General features: G+C 40.5%; 2 protein-coding genes and 1 long non-coding RNA gene across 6 annotated transcripts in view; 1 reads left to right on the forward strand and 2 right to left on the reverse strand.

The window, feature by feature from the left end:
• Positions 1 to 245: 245 nt before the first annotated feature.
• Positions 246 to 12,852, reverse strand: LOC107678884 (RUN domain-containing protein 3A-like). The gene is made up of 11 exons (XM_016474307.1): positions 12,396 to 12,852; positions 4,084 to 4,199; positions 3,868 to 4,001; positions 3,606 to 3,691; positions 3,423 to 3,512; positions 2,606 to 2,686; positions 2,352 to 2,517; positions 1,996 to 2,153; positions 1,791 to 1,913; positions 1,536 to 1,636; positions 246 to 1,257 (listed from the first exon to the last, which is right to left on the reverse strand). Exons 1-11 carry the CDS (start codon positions 12,473 to 12,475, stop codon positions 1,115 to 1,117), a joined length of 1,278 nt encoding a protein of 425 aa, XP_016329793.1. The 5' UTR covers positions 12,476 to 12,852; the 3' UTR covers positions 246 to 1,114.
• Positions 7,425 to 10,004, forward strand: LOC107678885 (uncharacterized). The gene is made up of 2 exons (XR_001632986.1): positions 7,425 to 7,691; positions 9,436 to 10,004. It is a non-coding gene; the product is annotated as an uncharacterized LOC107678885 (long non-coding RNA).
• A 2,527-nt stretch (positions 12,853 to 15,379) lies between the features above and the next one.
• Positions 15,380 to 19,996, reverse strand: part of LOC107678875 (protein FAM57B-like) — a 14,724-nt gene continuing 10,107 nt past the window's right edge. For all 4 annotated transcript variants that reach the window (XM_016474299.1, XM_016474298.1, XM_016474301.1 and 1 more), the window contains 4 exons: positions 18,736 to 18,958; positions 17,594 to 17,689; positions 17,110 to 17,219; positions 15,380 to 16,274 (listed from right to left, as the gene is read on the reverse strand). In XM_016474299.1, the coding sequence (XP_016329785.1) occupies positions 16,034 to 16,274; positions 17,110 to 17,219; positions 17,594 to 17,689; positions 18,736 to 18,958 (670 nt within the window). In that variant the 3' untranslated portion in view covers positions 15,380 to 16,033. The remainder of the gene's footprint in view (positions 16,275 to 17,109; positions 17,220 to 17,593; positions 17,690 to 18,735; positions 18,959 to 19,996) is intronic.

Raw genomic sequence — 19,996 nt, forward strand, 5'->3', positions numbered from 1 at the left:
GTAGAAAATGTGCCAAACCCTGTATGTAGCACAGGCCAGTATTGAGTAGATACACTGTGTCTTTCTGTTTGATCGTCCCCTGCGTAGCAAAGTCGTTACAAGCAATATCCACTAAATGTCGAGTTCTCCCAGGAAGTGCTGCTATTGTTATGACTCTGCTGTTTGCCCTGAAGCATTCTGGGAGAAGAATGTGAGATTTATAGGCTTTGAAATATTTATACAAACAAGTGAGTTGAGATAAAAGAATAGTTTATTTCCATTCAAAACCGCAGAGCACTGCCACCGCATAACAAAATAGACAATTATGTATACATGCAGAAACTGAAGAAATACAAGAAATGAAGCAACACCAGTAAGATAAATATGACAAAAGATTTGAATTTAGCTGACAACACTTGCAGTTACTTCCAGTCACTTAATATAACTGTCAAAGTAGCAAGTACATAAAGTCAGCTGAGGCATTTACAGCCTCAATAAAGCGCATTTGACATGCAGATACAGGCAACAGTTCTTTCCTTGGTCTCTCTTTTATTCCCTCATATCTTTTATTAATAAGCATAAGAAAGGTAATATGTCTAAATCAGAGATTCAACTGTGGGTAACATGAACAGATGTGCCACTCTGTATGTTCATATTCATTAAGATGAATTTATGTATAATAAATAACTGCCAAGTCTTGAGTTTTGTGTTTCACTTTGATCTGTTTGTGCAGGGAATTCAAGGACTAATGAGTTCAAAACTAACAGAGATAAGCTGCTGTGCCTTTGGGCTGTAATATCAGGCTCAGGGAATGTTACAGACACTCAAACATGCTGAAGAAGACTGTGCTGAAGGGTGGAAGACAAGAGTGAATAATAAATTGGCAAGTAAAGATAAGAAAATAAGCGAGTGCTGGAGGGGTTGCCATTCATGGATTTTTAAGATCTTACACTTGACAAAAACCAAATTCAGATAAAACACCTTGTGTATATATATATATTACATTGTTTCAGCTCACTGGGATCTTTGAAGGATGTTGGTAGGACAGTTGTGATGTTTCTTGGAGGAAAGTACTCAAAGTACAAAGGAAAGTACTGGGACTGAGAGTGTCTTGCTAGTTGGAATTTGGCGCCCCCTAGCTAGGAGACAGGGCAGGACTAGGCTCTGTGCTGATGTTGACCAAATACTCCGTGGATTTGAGACTTGCCAGTGACTTACAGCTGGGTAGAGAAGCCAAAGAACCACATAGACCGAGCATAGAGGGAGTGTTGTCTTTAGCTGAAGAGGAGAAGAGAAGAGAAGAGAAGAGAAGAGAAGAGAAGAGAAGAGAAGAGAAGAGAAGAGAAGAGAAGAGAAGAGAAGAGAAGAGAAGAGAAGAGAAGAGAAGAGAAGAGAAGAGAAGAGAAGAGAAGAGAAGAGAAGAGAAGAGAAGAGAAGAGAAGAGAAGAGAAGAGAAGAGAAGAGAAGAGAAGAGAAGAGAAGAGAAGAGAAGGAACATTAATTAGTAATCAGTATTCAGACATGATTGTATTGTGTGTTAATCTGCATGCTTTTACCTGCTGACCAGGTTGTGTCTCCATTCTGAATGCCGTCTTCCTTCTGAGAGTCAGAGTTCAAACTCACATCAGCTGAGAGATCCAAACTGTGAAAACTCCTCCTAAACCCAAAAACATAATTTCATGACTAGACTGAATAGTGCTTTCCTGTGATACAGGTGATTTCCGGGATGTAGTTGCTAAGGTGTTCTGAGCGACTGCCAAGGTGTTAAACAAGGTGTGGTGAGGGTCTTCCAATTTCGAGTCAGCGCTTACCGACGGAACAGCTTTACATTTCCTTTGTTGTTGGCGGATTGTGCAGTTGTGCATTGGTTAATGAGTGGAATAGACAGTCCTTTGAGTCCCAAACGAGAGGACTCACGAGGAATAATGCCAGTGCTGCAAAACATACCAGAATAAAGCCATTAGAGACTTCTAGTTGACACAAATGCAGAAGGTGTGATAGTGTGTGTGTGCATACAGTTGTGCTTGTAGCTCCAGTATAATGGCCTCCAGTTCTTTCTTCTCTTGTCGACTCTGGACCTGTAGTTCCTCTAGTTTAGCAACTAGCCTCTTGTTCTCAGTTTCTACATTTTTCAGCTGGGATTCCCTCAAGCGGACCAATTCCTCTAAATAACCCTAAAATTACAGGGATTTATGGATTAGTATATGAATGCACTATTTCTGCTTTAATCCACTGCTGGTAGCTGTGTTTCAGTCTGATCCAAATTGGTCATTAGTTGCTAGACAATCTTGGACCAGCAAGAAACAAGCTACCAACTTAAGCTGGATTACAACCAAATCACCCAGTGACTGGAAGTCAAAAACACACAATACCTTTTGGGCATAGACAATCTTGAATCTTTGCTCCATCTTTCTGCATTTGTTGCTCCAGTTCTCTTCATCTGTGACCAAAGGAATGTAAGGATGCTCGGCTACACTCTCATCACTGGCACTGCTGTCCACACTGCGGTGGTCTTCTTCATCACTCAGGTAGTCATAGCTGCAGAGGCACATCAATAGCAGTAATGGCATTTTAAAGGCTACTATAAGGTTTAGGATTTGGGTTTGGTCAGCAAATGCAAACCTACCTCTGGGTGAACTTCAAGTAAGGTGTGTAGTCGATCACTGCAGGTGTCTTTCCATCCAAAACTTCTCCTTTTAGACAGAAACTAATGTTGGCAAAAAAAAAACAAAAAAAGACAAACAGTCAGTATCATATCACACTAATTGGTGTGAACCAAGCTGCAACCTCCCGCTCTCTCTCTGAAGCCAACAAGGAAGTGACTTAAACTGTAATTCATCAACTGGCCGCTAGAGGCTGGCTGCAAAAGGGAGTCAATCCCATAGACTCCCCATGTTAAAATGCCCAACTTTACAGCAGAAAAAAACGTTTACAGCCTGGTTCAAAAAATGATTTTGGTCTATATAGCTAATTTTGCCCTTCATGACAACTTGTGAGGGGGGTGATTTGTTTTTATAACTCATCCGTTTAAATTATATTAAGCCTTAAAGTTCTGCATAATTAAGGGCGTGGCCACTTGAGTGACAGGTGGATTGCCGCTGCTGTCACCACCGTCGAGCTAGGTGGGCGTGGCCTCAGCAACCTGCTCCCACCTCTTTGCCCATTTTCGATTATCCGGGAGTGACACGCGGTGACGCTCTGCCAAGATGGCGACGGCCGCCTCCGCCCACTTTTGAGCTTCAAAAACGCTCTTCGGAAATCTACGGGTGACGTCACGGACACTACGTCCATGTTTTTATACAGTCTATGGTGTGAACACATTCTAATTGGTGCAACTAGTGGCTAATAAATGACACATTCCTGGGAAAAAAACAAACAAAAAAACACACATTCACGCTGAAGTAAGTGTCATTTGTGAGCTGTCATGAATGCAGTGTTTTTACCTGAAGTCAATAGCACTGAGTCCAATTAGCATCCCCGTGAGAACGGTAGCCTCCTCCCTTAGCATTATGGCACCATCATCATAAAATCTCCTGCAGCGGCAAATATAGATTTACAAATCTATTAAATTACTTTGAAATGTAATTTAGCTGTCAAACTCATTGGAAAGAGTGCAGAGTTATAACCTTGTAGTCCGAGTGTCTCTTAACGCAGTGGCTACATATTCAGACAAACGCTTCTCCATCAAAGCTACACGAATCCAGGCTCGTCCCTGTAGGACAACCAGAGAGTAAACAATTAGAGTTAAAGCTTTGCTAGTGAAGCAAAATGGAATAAATCAGCACACCAGCATCCCATGGTAGGGACCAGCATCCAAAACAAAACATATGCTATGCTAATCATCTCAAGAGGGTAAAGATAGAGTGCTTGAAGATTAAAGTGTCTCGCCTTTGCTCGTGACGTGCTAATGTTCTCAATGCTCTCAATGCTACTGATGCAGTTGTTGTGGACTTTACTGCAGGCCAGACGGATATAGTCCCAGAAACTCCTCTGGCCATCTGAACTGAACCAACCACCTGGACCTGATCAAATAAAAATCACCCCAGATTATTCACGAGTACCAACACACATTGGGAATTGACAGGAAGTTGTTTAAATATATACCTTTGAAACGATGACTGAGGATGTGCTCCAAAATTGCCGCAAAGTTGATGAACTCCTCTGATGAGTCATCAATAGGCTCAGCAGTGTACTTTTCCAACAACGTCTTCACAGAAAACCTGAGAGAGAAACAGAGGCAATATATAGTCAAATTTAGTCACACTAGATATGCTACTTAACATTGATTTGGAAACTCCAAATTCATCAACAAAAAAAAAACCACGCATTGATGAAATACCACACTTCGCTAACAGTATGATTAGCATCTTACAGGCAGACACAAACGCTAGCATCGGTGCAGGCCCCACTCAACGCTGCCATTCTGACTGATGTAACAGGCGTTTTCGGGAGCGGTGCCACAGCGGACTGCTGAGGTCAATCCCAATTGTCCTGTGTGCTAGACAATGCCCTTTTGATGGCATATTCACGTTACCACTCCTGCCATCACAACTGGAGTCCTTGTGCCTCTGCCAACAGCTCTATGCTACTTGTCGGGATTGAGACCTTTGTCCTCGCCTGGGTTCCATTCCATCCTCTGCGCCTGTAGGTTTTTTTTTGTTTTGTTTTTTTTAAAAGCAACAGTATAGTGAGCAAATCTCCCTCGTATCCGAACACACTCACGCTCACTTTCTCCACCCACCCACTTGCTGAATTGGTGGTGTGATCTATTTAGGGCTGTCCCGATACTGTGTACAGTTTTCTCCCAGAACAGTCAAACCTGCAAGGCACTGGAATGCTAATACTCTAGCTCACTCAAAGGGTAGAGGAAACAGAGAGAGAACTGAGAGTCTGAAGACCTGACGACCTACATGCCTTCATGGGGAACACCAGTATTACGGAAGGGAAGACTGCCCTGTCTGTGGGCGACTCTTCAATAGCCCGGGGCAAGACTTCCATCACCATGGGCAAGTCCTCAATCACCCGTGGGGTCACCACTACCTCTATGGGCGACTCTACCATAACCAGAGGCAAGACCACCATCTCTCTGGGCAGAGCCAGCTTCAGCCGAGGCAAAACTACAACCTCCTTCCGTAAGGCCCTCATGCCCAAGCGCCGGACCAAGTAGATGGAAAGGAGATCTATAAACACTGAAACAAACACCAAGACTTCAAAAGCAAGAAAGAGCACTGAGAAGGATGAGACAACAGATATACAGCAAGAGGACGACTTAAAAGCCTCAAAAGGAAAGGCTTCTCTTTTACTGAGAAAGACCTGCTTTACAAAAGGGAAAATCAAACTGATGAAAAGCAAGAAAGCCATCTCATGGGGGAAAACAGTTCTTTCGAGGAGCAAGACCAAACTGAGGAAGGGAGAGACTGCGTTTGTGGTGGGTACAACTACAATCACTCACGGGGAGACTACTAGTTCTTTGAGCAAGGCCACTTTAAGTCAAGGGGAGAAGTCTGTTACTGTAGAAACACAATGGAATCTCTACTGGGATTTTCATCTGTGACTTAAAGACACCAATATAACTACAAACAGTATATGTACAGTATATGTGTATGTGTGTCCACAAAGATTAACTTTGTAGTAGAGCGTTTAAGCAGGTTGGATGTCTTGTAAGATGCAAGTGTTTGCCAGCTTGCTCTAGAATCGCACACAAATGCATTCTAGATGCAAAACGAAGTGTAAGTGTATCTTAAATTAGCTTGGAATTGAGCATGACATATTTGTCACTGAAAGAGAATACAGTTTATTTTAAGATAAAGATTTGTCTGAGAGAACATGTGCAGAGATCAGACACCAATCTGGTTTTCATGAAGAGAACATGCATGCATGTGTGAGGGTGTGCACTGCCACAACTAGAATGGCTGTTATTGTTGTTCACATGCAGAAGGGTCTAAGTTGGATAATGATCCAGAATCCAGATCTGAGATTCTGTTTTGCAAATGGAATTGTATCATTTGAGTGGACTAACCAAGTCATAGTACAAAGTTTTAACTTCAACCATCGCCTTTCAATTAAAATGTGCATTGTTAATTCTTTGACTTCTTAATCGTACATTAAGTGTAGCATAAATCAACCAGTATAACAATGAATTAAATCAGAATGGTCAATAAATAGATCTTTGAAATGGTTAAAACATTGTACCTCTAAAATATTTCAGAGGGTTTATTTCACTATACCTATAGCTGGGCACACACTGCTTGTCAAAATATACAATGTGATCCAAATCAGATCTAGGTAAAAGCCACAGCGCACTGTAATGTTTCTTTTATGTCAGACTATGCGATCGTAGCCAAGACTTTGGTCCCCATCGACAGCTAGTAGAGGCGTTCAGACTGCACGATGTGACGCAAAATTTCTTACACTGCCAGAACTTTGTCAGTTTCAGATTTATTAACGAGAAGCCAAAATCTTAGTGTGAACCTGGCTTTCCCTAGTAGCTTGCACAATAAGCAAGAATCTCAAGAGTTGGCTATATAGAAAATGTTTTCATTTTTTTACAATTGGACAGAACACAACACAATGCTTCGACGATAACTAATTTGACTATACATTTTGGGGGTCTGACATAACATAAACTCATGAAAGCAGACCACACCCTTGAGTCTCAGCAATCAACCGTGTACAGTATAACATTGGATAGCGGTTCTAGGGAGGCACAATGCCACGGAACTGAGTGATGTCACCATCAATTGTGTCGCTCAACAATGTGTTCTTCAGTGCCTTGCTTTAGCGACGGGACAATGCAGTCTACTGTCCGCTCTGCCCCCAGATAGAACTAAGGCCTCCTACGGCAGCCTCTGTCCATTCACGCCAGACAGGGGAGGTATGTGGCCTTGCGGAGCCCACGTTATACTGCTCAACAAGGGCTTTATGCTGCATGGGGGTTGCTCTCACTACGCTTAGCATTCTGGTCCCAACTGTTTGGACTGTCACACCCAGCCAGACACTGTCTGTGTGCATTGGGATGCGTTGCTGCCAGGGCACGCGATGAGCCGTCATAACCTCATCCTGTAGAATCAGGAGAGCAGAAGCTTCCCAAGGGAGAGTTGAGAAAATTGAACCCTGAACGTGCTCCAGGTCAGGTCATCTAGGCTGGCTGCTGGAGGAGACCTCCTGGAGCTTCAACGCCACCACCTTTGATTCCGCCATGGGTAACACCAGTATCACAGAGGGCAAGACGGCCCTCAGCCTGGGGAGCACATCGATCAAGAGAGACAAGACCAAGATCATGATGGGAAACTCATCTATCTCCCGTGGGAAGAGCACAACATCCCTGGGCTCTTCCACCATCACCAGTGGCAAGACAAAGATCTCCATGGGAGCTGCTTCCTTCAGCCGAGGTACCAAGACTACGTCCTTCCGAAAGGCTTTTATGCCCAAGAGGAAGACTCTTTAATGGGGAGTAAGGCCGAATCTTTGGGGAGGGTATAGGGTGCTGGGAGTGGGATGGGGGACAGATTCACCAAGCTGGGAACAAGTAAAATATAGGCAAATATCACCAACAGCTGAGGAAACATCATCATCATCAGAGCCTACCTTCTGTGGAGATAAGTTACTGCATCTTGAATAATTTTTGCCATTCAAAACAAAAACTTTACCTTTTGGACCAAGTCTCTTCTTTTGTTTACCTAAGATTTCTCTGGAATACATCCTGGATACAGGTTAGTACTTAATGAATCCAACTCCAAAGGATGATGGTTATGCCATGGACTTTTATTTGTAGCAATAATAAAATTACTTATGTAACACATAATTTAATGGTGCAATATAATTAACATATTTCATTATGTTACATTGATATTCCAAGGTTCTACAAGGATCATTGATCTTGCCAGCTTGAATTTCAGTTTAGTCACATGTAGTTGTTTGATTGTGCCTGTTTCATTGCTTCATCATTTGGCCAGAGCAAAATTTGTGCAACTGTAATGACAACCCAGTTAGATTCGGATCCTTTAAACAACAGACATTCTTGATTCTTGATTTTCTCTTTGGCTCTATGGCTGAACCAAGAGGTGTTTTCCACAAGTGTATGGCAATCCTACGCCCCGTGAACAATGCTAATCATTGCAGGAAGGTTAACTCTCAACACCAGCCAACCAAATACATTGATTGCACACTACGCCTGGTCACAAGAGCAGTGAAAAACACAAAGATATGACAAAGTTTGACAACTGTAAATGTAAAGTGTAGTGAAAATATAAAGATGCAAGTTTCTGAGGGTCAGCAGGGTGAGGGCTAAAATGCTAATAGAGAAATGTGGCAGCAAGACTGTCTTGGTACGATTTGACACTGAAAAACAAATGTGCAGCCACTTAACAAATGGCTTTTGTGTCCTTGGTCTCGCCCACTTTGGTAACAGGCCAAAAAGCCAGACCCTTCTATGAAATATTACTTCATAGCACTTGCTCTTAAGATTTTGATAGTTTTTTCAAGGGGACCTTTGACTATACGTTATGACCTTTCAAAATAGCCTCCCAGTTCGGGTTTGTTCTCAGCTTTTAAAACCTACAGATTACTGATTATAACTCCAGATTGTTTTTGAGCCTCCTTCTTTCAGGTTATGTTTTGGGTCCTCTCTCCTATACCCTTTCCATCAGTCATCACTTTTTCCCTGTTTGGCTCTCCTCTCCCAAGCCTGACCAATCATCCTTTCTCTACATCTCCCTCCCACTCTCTGTTTTTAGCTTTTTAATATACTTCTTTCACCCCTCTTCCCTCACCCTTCTTGTAGGCAGTACCAGCATTGTCTGCTAATTCTGGATAAGCTTTCCAACCCAATAACTGCTCAGTAAAAATCCCCTAGAGTGACTGCAGATTAAAAATACAAACTTTTATCAAATTCAAATGAAATTAAATTGTAGCACATCTTACAGACAACAACAAAAAAAATCTTACTATAACTGGAGGATAGTTCAGTGGGTTAGGTATGTGCTGAGAAGCTAAGTAAGTGAAAATGATTGTTTGTGTATTTGTGCATTTAGCCTCATTGCTCTGAGTTAGAAGTTAAAGTTGATCATGGAAGAACCAGTCAGAGGTTGCTGAGCTGGTGCCAAGACATGTTTGATAAAATAAATATGATTTTGATATGTTCCTAGGAAATCAGATGGTCAAAGAACTAGATCTCAAGGATGAAGATGAAAATACAGCAATTGGTACCCAATTCCAACCCTTTTAAAAATGTCTGGAAGATACTGATCTCCAACACCTTTAAGAGAAATAGAAAAATCTAATTGAAGGTAGTTGAAGGAATCAAGACAACTATGTCCCCTTTCTTTTAAAGTCCCATTAAACTTCATCTACAATCACTTCTGTATATTATTTTAGATGAAAAATCATACACAAAACTAAAGCTGTTGATTGTACTGTACAAAGACTGACACTGAATTCAAATGCTCATCTTTGCAGAGTTCTTGAATCATCAGAGTCCACACCTTTACATTACTAGCTTCAGCTGTCTGGAAACCTTTATCAAGGAGATGAGCAAAACTGGCCATTCCATTATATCGGAAAGTCGAGACATGGGGACATCAACAAGAGCCTTTCTTTGACCGCTGGAACTCTTACCTCTCGACTTTGACCTGGGAGGCCTTCATCACGCCCTATTTTACACTTCATCATGTCTTAAACCTCTTAAACTTGCCCTATATCAATGATGGTTTACTGCCATTCACTTTTACAGATCTCATGGTTCAAAGCACTGAGCTCTTGCCTTGTTACATGAAAACAATGTTTGGAATATTCTTTCATCCAAAAACAAAACTTACAGTGCATTCGAGGTTTTCCATTAGTAAAAACCAACCGACAAACATGTTATGAGTGCCCTTAAAATGAAACCTTTATTTATCCCCTCTGAAAACTGACATTTGTTTAGTTTGAGTGTAAAAACTGAAAAAGTAGAAAACTGAAACGGTATAAACTGTCTGACTGTCTATAGTTATAGTATGTCAGTGATCCAGACTGTATGTGTAACCATTGAAAAAAAAAAAAAAAGCTGAAGAAATGCAACATCACTAATGTTTCGATCTTAGCGCAGAACAAACTCAGCTTTGAGATAAGTGAGTAGGTTATGGGGAGTGAAACTTACCATGTTTCTGTTGGTCAGAACCCTTCTCCACAATGTCAACAGCTCTTAGTTTTAACAAAGATGCTTTAGATAAATATATTGGTTAGATCTGCTCCTTTTTTCCAGCTTAGATCAGCTACCATGAAGACTACACTGCCCAGTGTGATTTAGGGGCCAAATTCAAATGTCCCTGACCATTTAGCCTTTCAACCTGGTTTAAAGGTCTCTAAAGACTGAACAACAACTTTCATTAATGGGCATCTCACTGTGGACTGAGAGACATGACAATGGGGCTGAGGGTTTGATGATTGAGAGTGAAGGAAATAAACGCAATGGTCTCCTGATCTCAATGTACCAGAGAAATACAGACACGTGAGGTTTTAGCTACTCTTTCAGAGCACCAAGTAATCGGAGCTAATCACGATCCAATTTAATTAAGCAGTGTTTGAGATTTATTTGCTAGCAGCCATTAATTAAGAGTCAAAAATCTTTTTTTTCTTTTCTCGTCAAGTCCTTTGTCCAGTGTATTTTGTCGTTTAATGTAACAAACAGCTCTGGCATGGCCAGACAAAAGATGTGGGTAGCGAAGAAAGGCCTCAGCCCTTTTCAACAAAAGCGTCTTTGTGTTTATAATAATCTGTGAAGTCTGAAGTCCATTTTTGTAATTCTTTCTTGTTCATTTTTCCACACTGCATTAGCATAGCATGTGTTTCATGTGTTTAACAAGTCCTACATTATGCCATCCAGATGGTAGAACCTCAGAAAGTTTGGTTCTAGCCATGGTGCTGTATACTTAATAAATATGTGCTGACATTAATGAAGATCTATTTTGGTGTTGCTCTCCATACATAATTCAAAATGTTGGGAACTAAGAATACTTTGTTTTTAAATGTGGGTTTTTATCCATTAGTATTAACCCATCTAGAACCCATATTCCTTTTTACTGCAGGGATGATGATGTCACAACAGCTTGCCACATCACAATCATCTCTTTGACTGCATTTCCATTATGACAGCACAATGGTGCTGCTGTCCCAACAGGAGTGACAGTGTTCTGTGTCCATTCAGCAACTGTACATGGCCTATGCCTGGGGCGCCCCCAAACATGAATTATTCAACACCCACTTACTGCGCTGTACCAACCGACCGGTAAAGTGCAGCTCTGGTACAGTCCCACACAGCCCTGCAGAACAGAATGCAGTGATGGAATTCGGTGTTCCTCATACGATTCAGCCATGACTCACCAACGCACAGTGTGCTGGGACAAAACGTGCACATAGTATTGCAAGCGTACAATAAGTAGCTTTGGGCTGAGACACTCCAGTCTATGAATGCAATGACTAGTGTGCCATAAAGTCAAGATCCTTATGATGTGGATCTCCTGATAAGGGCTAGAAAAACATTTCTGATTTGATGAAACACCCGTAAACTACTATTTAGTAGTTGATTGATTTAGTAAACTGACTTATTCACTGGCATGCTCAATGAATGATGCAAATGAAACAAAGTTGGCAATACATTCATTCTAGTGTGATTTGGTGATCAATAAAATAATACAGTGGAAAATGAATGCTTTCACAGTTTGTTTAAAATATGATTTGCATTTGACATTTTCATTATTATTTGCAGTAAATGCAAGGGGAATCAGCATTATATCTATTTGGCTATTGGTTAACATCGTCCAATAGCCTGTATGGACTAAGTGACAATAGGAGAAAAAAGTTAAGGTGAAGAGATAACATTCCATGCACTGAGGATGAATCATTCACATAAGACAAGGAACGTGCATTAAGAAAGTAAATAGGGTCACATTTTGATTTCATATCAACTTTAATAGATACACTGAGTACAATTCAGTGCTATAGTATGGTCCTGTTTATGCGTGTAGCCCCTATTTGAGAAAAAATATTTTACTAAAATCATCCTTAATTTTCATTTTTTTTTTTTGTGAAAGGCTCTGAGGGTGAAGGACATATTGTGGTTTTAGCCTGTCGAGTGCACAGCAATGAAAATGGTCGGACGGATGTAATGACGTCATGGATGCTGGTATGAAATAAGGGACCGACGTCCTTAAAGGGCCTCATCTTCAATATTAAGCGTTTAGGCAAAAATGTAAATCACAAAAGATGCTATATCCTATGATCTATGTTCTAGTTAATAAAATATATTAAAGTTAAAAACAATTATAAAAACACCTTTTGACAGTTTTAATTACCTAGGTATTATTGGTATATTACAAGCTAACTGAAAACACGCTTCGTGTAGTGGAAAGCAGTTCGGTGTGTGTCATGCAATAAACTACCTGCAGACGGTGATTAGATTCTTGCGTTCCACGCCGCTGTTTCTAGAAGACGATTTTTTCGACGTTAGACCCATAGCCATTGCGGTCTAGAGACAGCCTGACTTCGTTCGGCGGAGGCTGCATCAAGCCTCTAGTTTCCCGGTGCGGCTCAAACCCCTCCCTCCTTCCGCCGCTCTGCGCTCCGGCTGAGACGACCGAGGCTGGTGGGCGACAGGGGTACAAAAAGATCATCAATGAAAAGAGTGTTAGTGGGGTTGGTTGACTTATCTAATAAGTACATGTAGCTATGTGTGTGTGTGTGTGTGTGTATATATATATATATGTATGTGTGTGTGTGTGTGTTTAAATACTAAAATAAGAACTGATAACTGATAAATAACCCAGAACTTCCTTCTGATTAACGATTCGAACATTTAAAACAATTATAAATTGTTGTGCAATGGTTCAAATTAATCACTAATTAATCATATTAATACAAATTAGTATCAGGTAAATGCGTGGTGTTAATTTGGTATAAAAAAAATAAAAAAATTATTTCGGTTGTTTTGTTTGTTAAAACTAAAGCCTATAAAACTCTGTACCAACCAGTTTGTTTGGCATAGTTATACAACATAAATCTGTATTCACACTTACAGAATGTGTCTGTTATTTGTTCAATTTTAAGGGAAAAAACATGAATAAGCAAATATCCACATAATAACTTATTAGGTCAGTTGGCGCTGTGAAACATAATGCGCCACAGGCGTTAGATGATTCAGCTACAAGAACATCAATGAGCTGGCTTTATTGCGCTAGATAGAAGATCACAGAGCAAGTGTACAAATTGGCCACCAGGGGGCGCCGTTTACCGTTTTTCTCCAAGACATTCAGACATTCCAATCAGAAGCTCCTTCACGATGCGAGAAGAGATTCAGCCTGCTGAAAAACGTGTTGTAACCCAGAAGTCTAGATTTAGATTTATTAGTCGAGTAATGGAAATGCACTACAATGTAAAAGCCTCTTTGGTGTTTCACTTACCGGGAATTGGTCATTCTGCGGGCTGATGTATGATAAGATTATCCTGAATTTAGGTTTGATAGGGTTCATTTAAATTATACTTCAATACATTATTATCATTAACTTGAGAACACGGTGACGACGTGACCATTCCGGTTTCGGACTTTACTTCTCTTTTTACAACACCTCTAACAAAACTGTATTCTGTTTGGCTACACAATAGCGAGCCACTCACAAACTCTTTTGATCTGCTGTTTTACAGAGCCTCGGTCCGTTGCAGAGACAAGTGTGATATCTCAAGACACCTTTTTTTTTTTTAGTAAAAACTATTGGTTGATGAGGCATTTTTACTGCACATTTAACATAACTAAGACAAGAATGTGTGAATAAGGAAACCAAGAGTAACTGGCATAGTGCTTCAATATACTAAAGAAACATACAGGCAAATTTCATTGCACTAACGTTAATTGCAATGCAGTTATCTTTTACCCTCTCACACAATCACACACACTAAGCAGGTGACATAGAGCCTTTGTTTCAGTATAAAAGGAGGTCAAACAAAGCATGCGAGCACAGCAGGAGAGAGCAAGAGTATATTTCAGATGAGAAAACCAGAATTACAGAACAGTCTTCAGGCAACTAAATAACCAGAAGCCCACTTAGAAGAACATTTAGAGGTGGATTCATATGTACATTCAGACTTGGCCAAATAAATACATAAATTAAAAGAATAAATTAACATTAAGCATAATAACATTAAAAAAAAAAAAAAATAGTCAGAAGATAGTCATTCCTAGCTCAAAATATAATTTTTTTTACCCATTCCCAAACCAGTATACTTTGCTATAGTTGAAAATACTGGCCCCTATCCATGCCCAGCACTGGGCAGTCCCTTTGAGCGTTGTGATGACCCAGTGTAAAACAACCCAGTAGTACTTTGTGTAAAGAGCATGTTGAAAGCATTACTTCTAAGGCTACATGGATGCGTTTTGGCATACAGGCTAACTGTAAAGCAAACAAAACAAAAATGTTCTAGTGCGTAACAGAAACATGACTAATCTATAAGACGACTCCAATTATAGTGGTCCAGAACTAAATCCGGGACATTGATCTAAAATAATCTATTCAGTGCTTTTAAAAGTATTACAGTATCTCACAGATTTGGATGTTTGTTTAGCACCCCTCCTTGTGATAATTCAGTGCAAGATTCACTTCTAGAATCCACCTTCTGTGCCATCCTCTCACTTCCACCCTTAATAATACTGTTTAACGTCAAACTGGCATCCCTGTTCGGGAGCAAAGCAAAAGAATCAGGCCTAAGGGAGGTATGTGATGAGACTGTTACACCAATGGTACTTTTACCATAAAAGTGAGGACTAATTGGTGACAAAACACATCATCAGTGGACCTCCTATATATCCGGACAGAAACAAAGGCTGACTGCTTGAAAAGAAGCAGTTAAGAAACATCTCGTCTGTGTGGAGAAAGAACACAGTTGTTACCTATTCAATGTGCAGATTACAATCAGTGGTAGCATAGAATCCATATTGTGGTGTGGGTCTACTTAGAGGTTAGCGAGGGCCATTATGCTGGCATTCTCCTCACATAAAACTGTATGAAAAGAACAAACCGATTGGCTCAGGTTCGTCTGAGTGTCTTGCCAACTTCAGCCTGGTTTTCAAGTGCAGCATTTTACTGGGCAGCTCGGTCCCTTCCCCCTCTGTCCAATGTCTGGATCTTAAAAGGATTGGAGTACTGCAGCAGAGATATGCTAATGCATTACCTCAGCCTCATCCAAATCCTTTAAATGACCCCCCTTCTACTTTATAACTGCTGATTCACTAACTAACTGCATGCAGCCGCAGCCATCTTGTTTTCAGCTGTCATGAAAACCAGCAAAGGGAAAAACAGAGAGATGGACAGCTGGAAGGAGGCCATGCACCCACAGTGAGGATATGAGGGGTTGTTTTGAATCCAACAGCTTCGGGTTTTTTAGAAGTGAACGGTTTTGTTTTAAACTAATCCACCCGTAATTAGGAATAGAACTGAATAAATAATAAATAAACAGATTCTACAAAAATCTAAAATAAATTAAAAATCTGTTTGGAATTCAACGTAAATATTAATAAAAACTTATGTACAAATCGACTGAGAAATTTCTGATTCCTTTTCGTATCTTCTCTGCAACTGTAACAAACAGAGAGACTCTCAGAGGAGAATTCTCAGAGAGGAGAACAGGAGGGATCTATCAATCCTTCCATCCATCACTCATTAGAAATACTGTTCCCGTTGTATCCACATCAGTCCCTTTTTCTGAAGCTTATGACCATGGTAATCTACAAATGATGCACTAACCCTTCAAAGCAGCGGATGACATTTCCCTGACCTACTGCTCCAACACAGAGAACATGCATGTTAGGGAGAAAACTATCTGTTTGGTTTGGTCGGCAGTCTTATTTTTCTTCACAAAGAGAAGATGATGGTGAATAGCGAGGGTACAGACCTTCAGTTTCTTTGCTTGCTAACCCACACCGCTGGGTCTAAGGTAGATCCACCCATTGTAATAAGATGATCTGCCTTCAGTCTCCTGTTTGGTCTAAACCTAACTACCCCGTACCTACATCTCTATCTCTACTCCTTTCTCAGTGCGAGTCAGTCTCTCTGGGGCTGTATCCGTTGGCAGGGGGCAGAAGTGAGGTTTTCGGTTCAGAGTCTGTGCTGCTAGGGGTCGCTTTGTGCCGTGAGGCTCCAGTGAAGAGACGGAAGGCACCCCTGCAGATGAGGGAAAACCAGTAGACTTGCGGGGCCATGAGCAAAGCTGCACCTGCATTACACTGCCAGGGCACAGACAGCGGCACCATGTAGAAGGGGATGGATGCGTACCTGGGATATGAGCACAAACAAAAATATGCACATAGTCAGCATATAGTAAATAAGTAAAAAGAGGTATTCGGTATAATCCTTGAAAGGGAATTTCCTTGAAAGTCCCTTTCAAGGAAAGCCAGATCACTAAACAGGCATATTTGCAATGCCTCCACGCTGTTATGTCAGGCATGCAAGACCAACTCCTATCTACTTGAATGGGGAAATATAGAAATCACAAAAAACAATGCACATTTCAGGTTGGTCCAGCCAATGCACGTGCAGTCCCAAGGGTGTGTCTCAGGAAACTGACTGTTTTTATGAAACCCGCAGCAGTAATGCAAAGTCTTTATCAATTGGCACATGGCTCTTTTATTTAGAACGGGACTCCTTTCATTCCTTTCACAAGGAGGATAATTATAACAATAACTATAAAGTTTGCCACTAAATATCATACTCAGAAAATTTAACTAGGACCACAAGTGTTAAGTCTAAGGATGGTCAAATTTCCAATCTTATGAATACATCAAGATTGCAATTTTAAAATTAGAACATGCCATCCAGGGTAAGGTTTGTCCAAAACAACACAGCTCATGATCTCTGGTGGTTATTACAATCGTTCAAGAGGATTATACTGTATGTCTCATGTTCAAATCAAATCTTGGGTTGAGACTGAGTGAGAAATACGATGTTCATGCTTATGTCTGAAAACATCAAGATTTAAGAATCCATGTTAATATCAGAGGCAGTGTGACTCAGAGGAGAACGAGAATATAAAAGAAGGACTACATGAGCAATAGAAAAAAAAGACATGGTAAAAGACTGAATGTCTGAGAGAGTTAAAAGTGATCGTTACCTGCCGTAGGCGTAGTAGAGGTAGGGGAAGAGAAGAACTCTGCAGATGAAGAAAGTGACCAGCATAAGGGCTCCATTGACTTTATGTAGGAGAGTGTGCTGTTGCTTATACTGAGTAAAGGAAACAAAGGAGAGAGCAAGAAGCAAAGAAAGAGAGAGCGTTTAACAGATAGAAAAATATTAATAGGCAGAGCAATGAACCCTGAAAACCATGATTCAATATTCCCCACTACACATTTAACACTGAAGCTGTGAAGGAGACGTGTAACAAGAAAGAGTCGTTACAGTACAAAAGTCTGTGAAAGATCATTGTCAATCAATTAGATGTTTTAAGATTAGTAAGTCTGGTAGAATAAATTTCCAAGAAAAGAAAGAGTAGTGCAAAAATCTGCTTACCTAGGTTGTTAAAAAATAGAAAGATACATTCACTAAACAAAAGAAAGACTGAGGGAGTTGGAAAGACAGGGTGAATGTGTGTTTAGTACCTGGATGAGTATTTTTCCCAGACAGACAGATGGGGTGCTGAGTTCTGCCAGGAACATCACACCCTGGAAATAATCCCCTTTGCCCTGTCTCCAGAACTATGAAAAGAGAGGAAAAGAAAAGAAAATAGGGAAGGGAAAGGAAAGGAAGAGGAAGGAAATTACAGGGAAAGGGGAAAAGGACATTAGGAGAAAAGGGACGGATGGGAAAGAAAGTGGAATTGGAAAAAAAATAATAATTATAATAATTATAAACACGAAAAAAAGAAAGCCAGGGGAAAATGGAAATGGAAGGGAAATCAAAGGGATAGAAGAGAAAAAAAAAAAAGAAAAGGAGGAAGGAAAGGAGAACAGGAAAGAAAAGAAAAGAAAAAGGAAGGGAAGAAAAGGGAAGGATGGGAAAAGATGAGAAAATTTAAATATAGGAATTAAAAAGAAACGGGGAAGTGGAAGAGGAATGGGAAATGGAAAGGAAGAGAAAGCAAAGGGGAGGAATGGGAAAGGAAAAGAGAAAAGTAAATGGAAATGGGAAACAGAAAGTAAGGGAAGAGGAAAGAGAAATGAAATAAATAAAAAGGGAATGGAATAGAAGGGAGAGGAAAAGGAAAGGGGAGGGAAGTGAAAAAGAAAGGAGAGAATGGAAAAAAAGGAAAGGGGATGAGGAAAGGGAAATAAAAGGAAAATGAGAAAAAAGAAAGTCATACTTGTGTCAATGTAGGAAAGCTTAGTGTGGTTTTATCGAGGAAAGTGTTGTGGAGCCTCTCTGTCTTATCAGGCTAAAACACTCATTGCCAGTTAAGTGCAGCTAATGCCAGGGTGCTGGCCGCTGAACGGCTGCCGACAGCAACAGTCTCCATGGATACAGATGGAGAGTATAATTACAGGGTGAAAGTACACAGGCCCATTCAGGACAAGTTTGACTCAACCACACTTCAAGCCACCCACAGATCATGATCCCGTCAAATCACTCTTAAACAGTCATGAAGCCAAAGTCATGTTACTACACTCCAAACACATGGCGAGACTGGCTTTGATGGGCCTCCAGAATCATATTTCAAATAAGATGTACTTTATTATGTCTGTGTTTGTGAAAAAAAGAAAGAAAGAAATGTTTATTAATGTCACTCAACCCTCATTCCACTCACCACAGAGACAGGGAAACAGACAGTAACCATGACGACATGGTGCAAGACCATAAGGAACTCTCGGCGCAGATAGCCGCTGATGGCTGACCTCATCGATTTGGCCTCGCTCTCCTCCTCATGATCTTTGACCTGAAGTTTGTACCAGTGGCACAAGAACATGGCATAGATGTCATAGACGAAGTAGGGGACAGCAAAGAGGATATAGCTGCTGGTAAGCCAATGCCTGGACAGAGGGAAGAGAACGAGAGATAAGGAATGAAAGAACAATAGTGAGAAACCCCAAGATGATTTTTAGGGTTACTTTGCAACAATTATCCCTGTTTATATACAGTACTGTGCAAAAGTCTTAGGCCATTAGTATTTTCACCAACAAAAAAAAATGTGTTTTAAACCAGTTATTTCTATCTTTTGCTGTAGTGCGTCAGTTGGAAATATCAGTTTACATTTCCAAATATTCCTTTTGCCATTAATTGTAATAATCCAGTGAGATTTTTGTTTGCACAAGGCGTCTGACAACAGCCAGTGCTCCACAGAGATCTGATCTCATCATCATCCAGTTTGTCTGGGATTACATGAAGAAACAGAAAAAACTGAGAGACTAAATCCAGAAGAGCCGTGGCAACGTCTCCAAGACACTTGAAGAAACCTTCCTACAAAGTTACTGAAAAATTATGTGCAAGTGTATATAGGACAAAAGCTGTTTTAAACGCAAAGGGTGGTCACACCAAATACTGATTTGATTTAGTTAATAGAAGTTAATTAATAATTAAAGGGGTCATATGACGTTGCTAAAAAATTACATTATTTTGTGTATTTGGTGTAATGAAATGTGTTTATGCGGTTTAAGGTTCAAAAAACACATTATTTTCCACATACTGTACATTGTTTCTCTATGCCCCGCCTTTCTGAAACGCATCAATTTTTACAAAGCTCATCGGTCTGAAAAGCGAGGTGTGCTCTGATTGGCCAGCTATCCAGTGCATTGTGATTGGCCGAATTTCTCAAGCGCGTGACAGAAATGTTACGCCCCTTACCATACTGTGATGCCGTGTCCCGGCGCAACGAGATAAAACCAATAAAACCCATTATAAACGAGGCATTTGTTTCATCCAGTGGGGACATAATTACTGATTATAATGACTTATACTGTCTTTTTACGCGTTGCGTTGCATCGCGCCGCGTAAACATAAAACCAGAAATCTAAATCTAGTCGTGTCCTCTTTTGGAAGACCAAACAAAGTAGTTTCGCTTTCACAACGAA

This window comes from Sinocyclocheilus anshuiensis, unplaced genomic scaffold (genome assembly GCF_001515605.1).
Source record: "Sinocyclocheilus anshuiensis isolate Anshui unplaced genomic scaffold, SAMN03320099.WGS_v1.1 scaffold1800, whole genome shotgun sequence".
NCBI lineage: Eukaryota > Metazoa > Chordata > Actinopteri > Cypriniformes > Cyprinidae > Sinocyclocheilus > Sinocyclocheilus anshuiensis.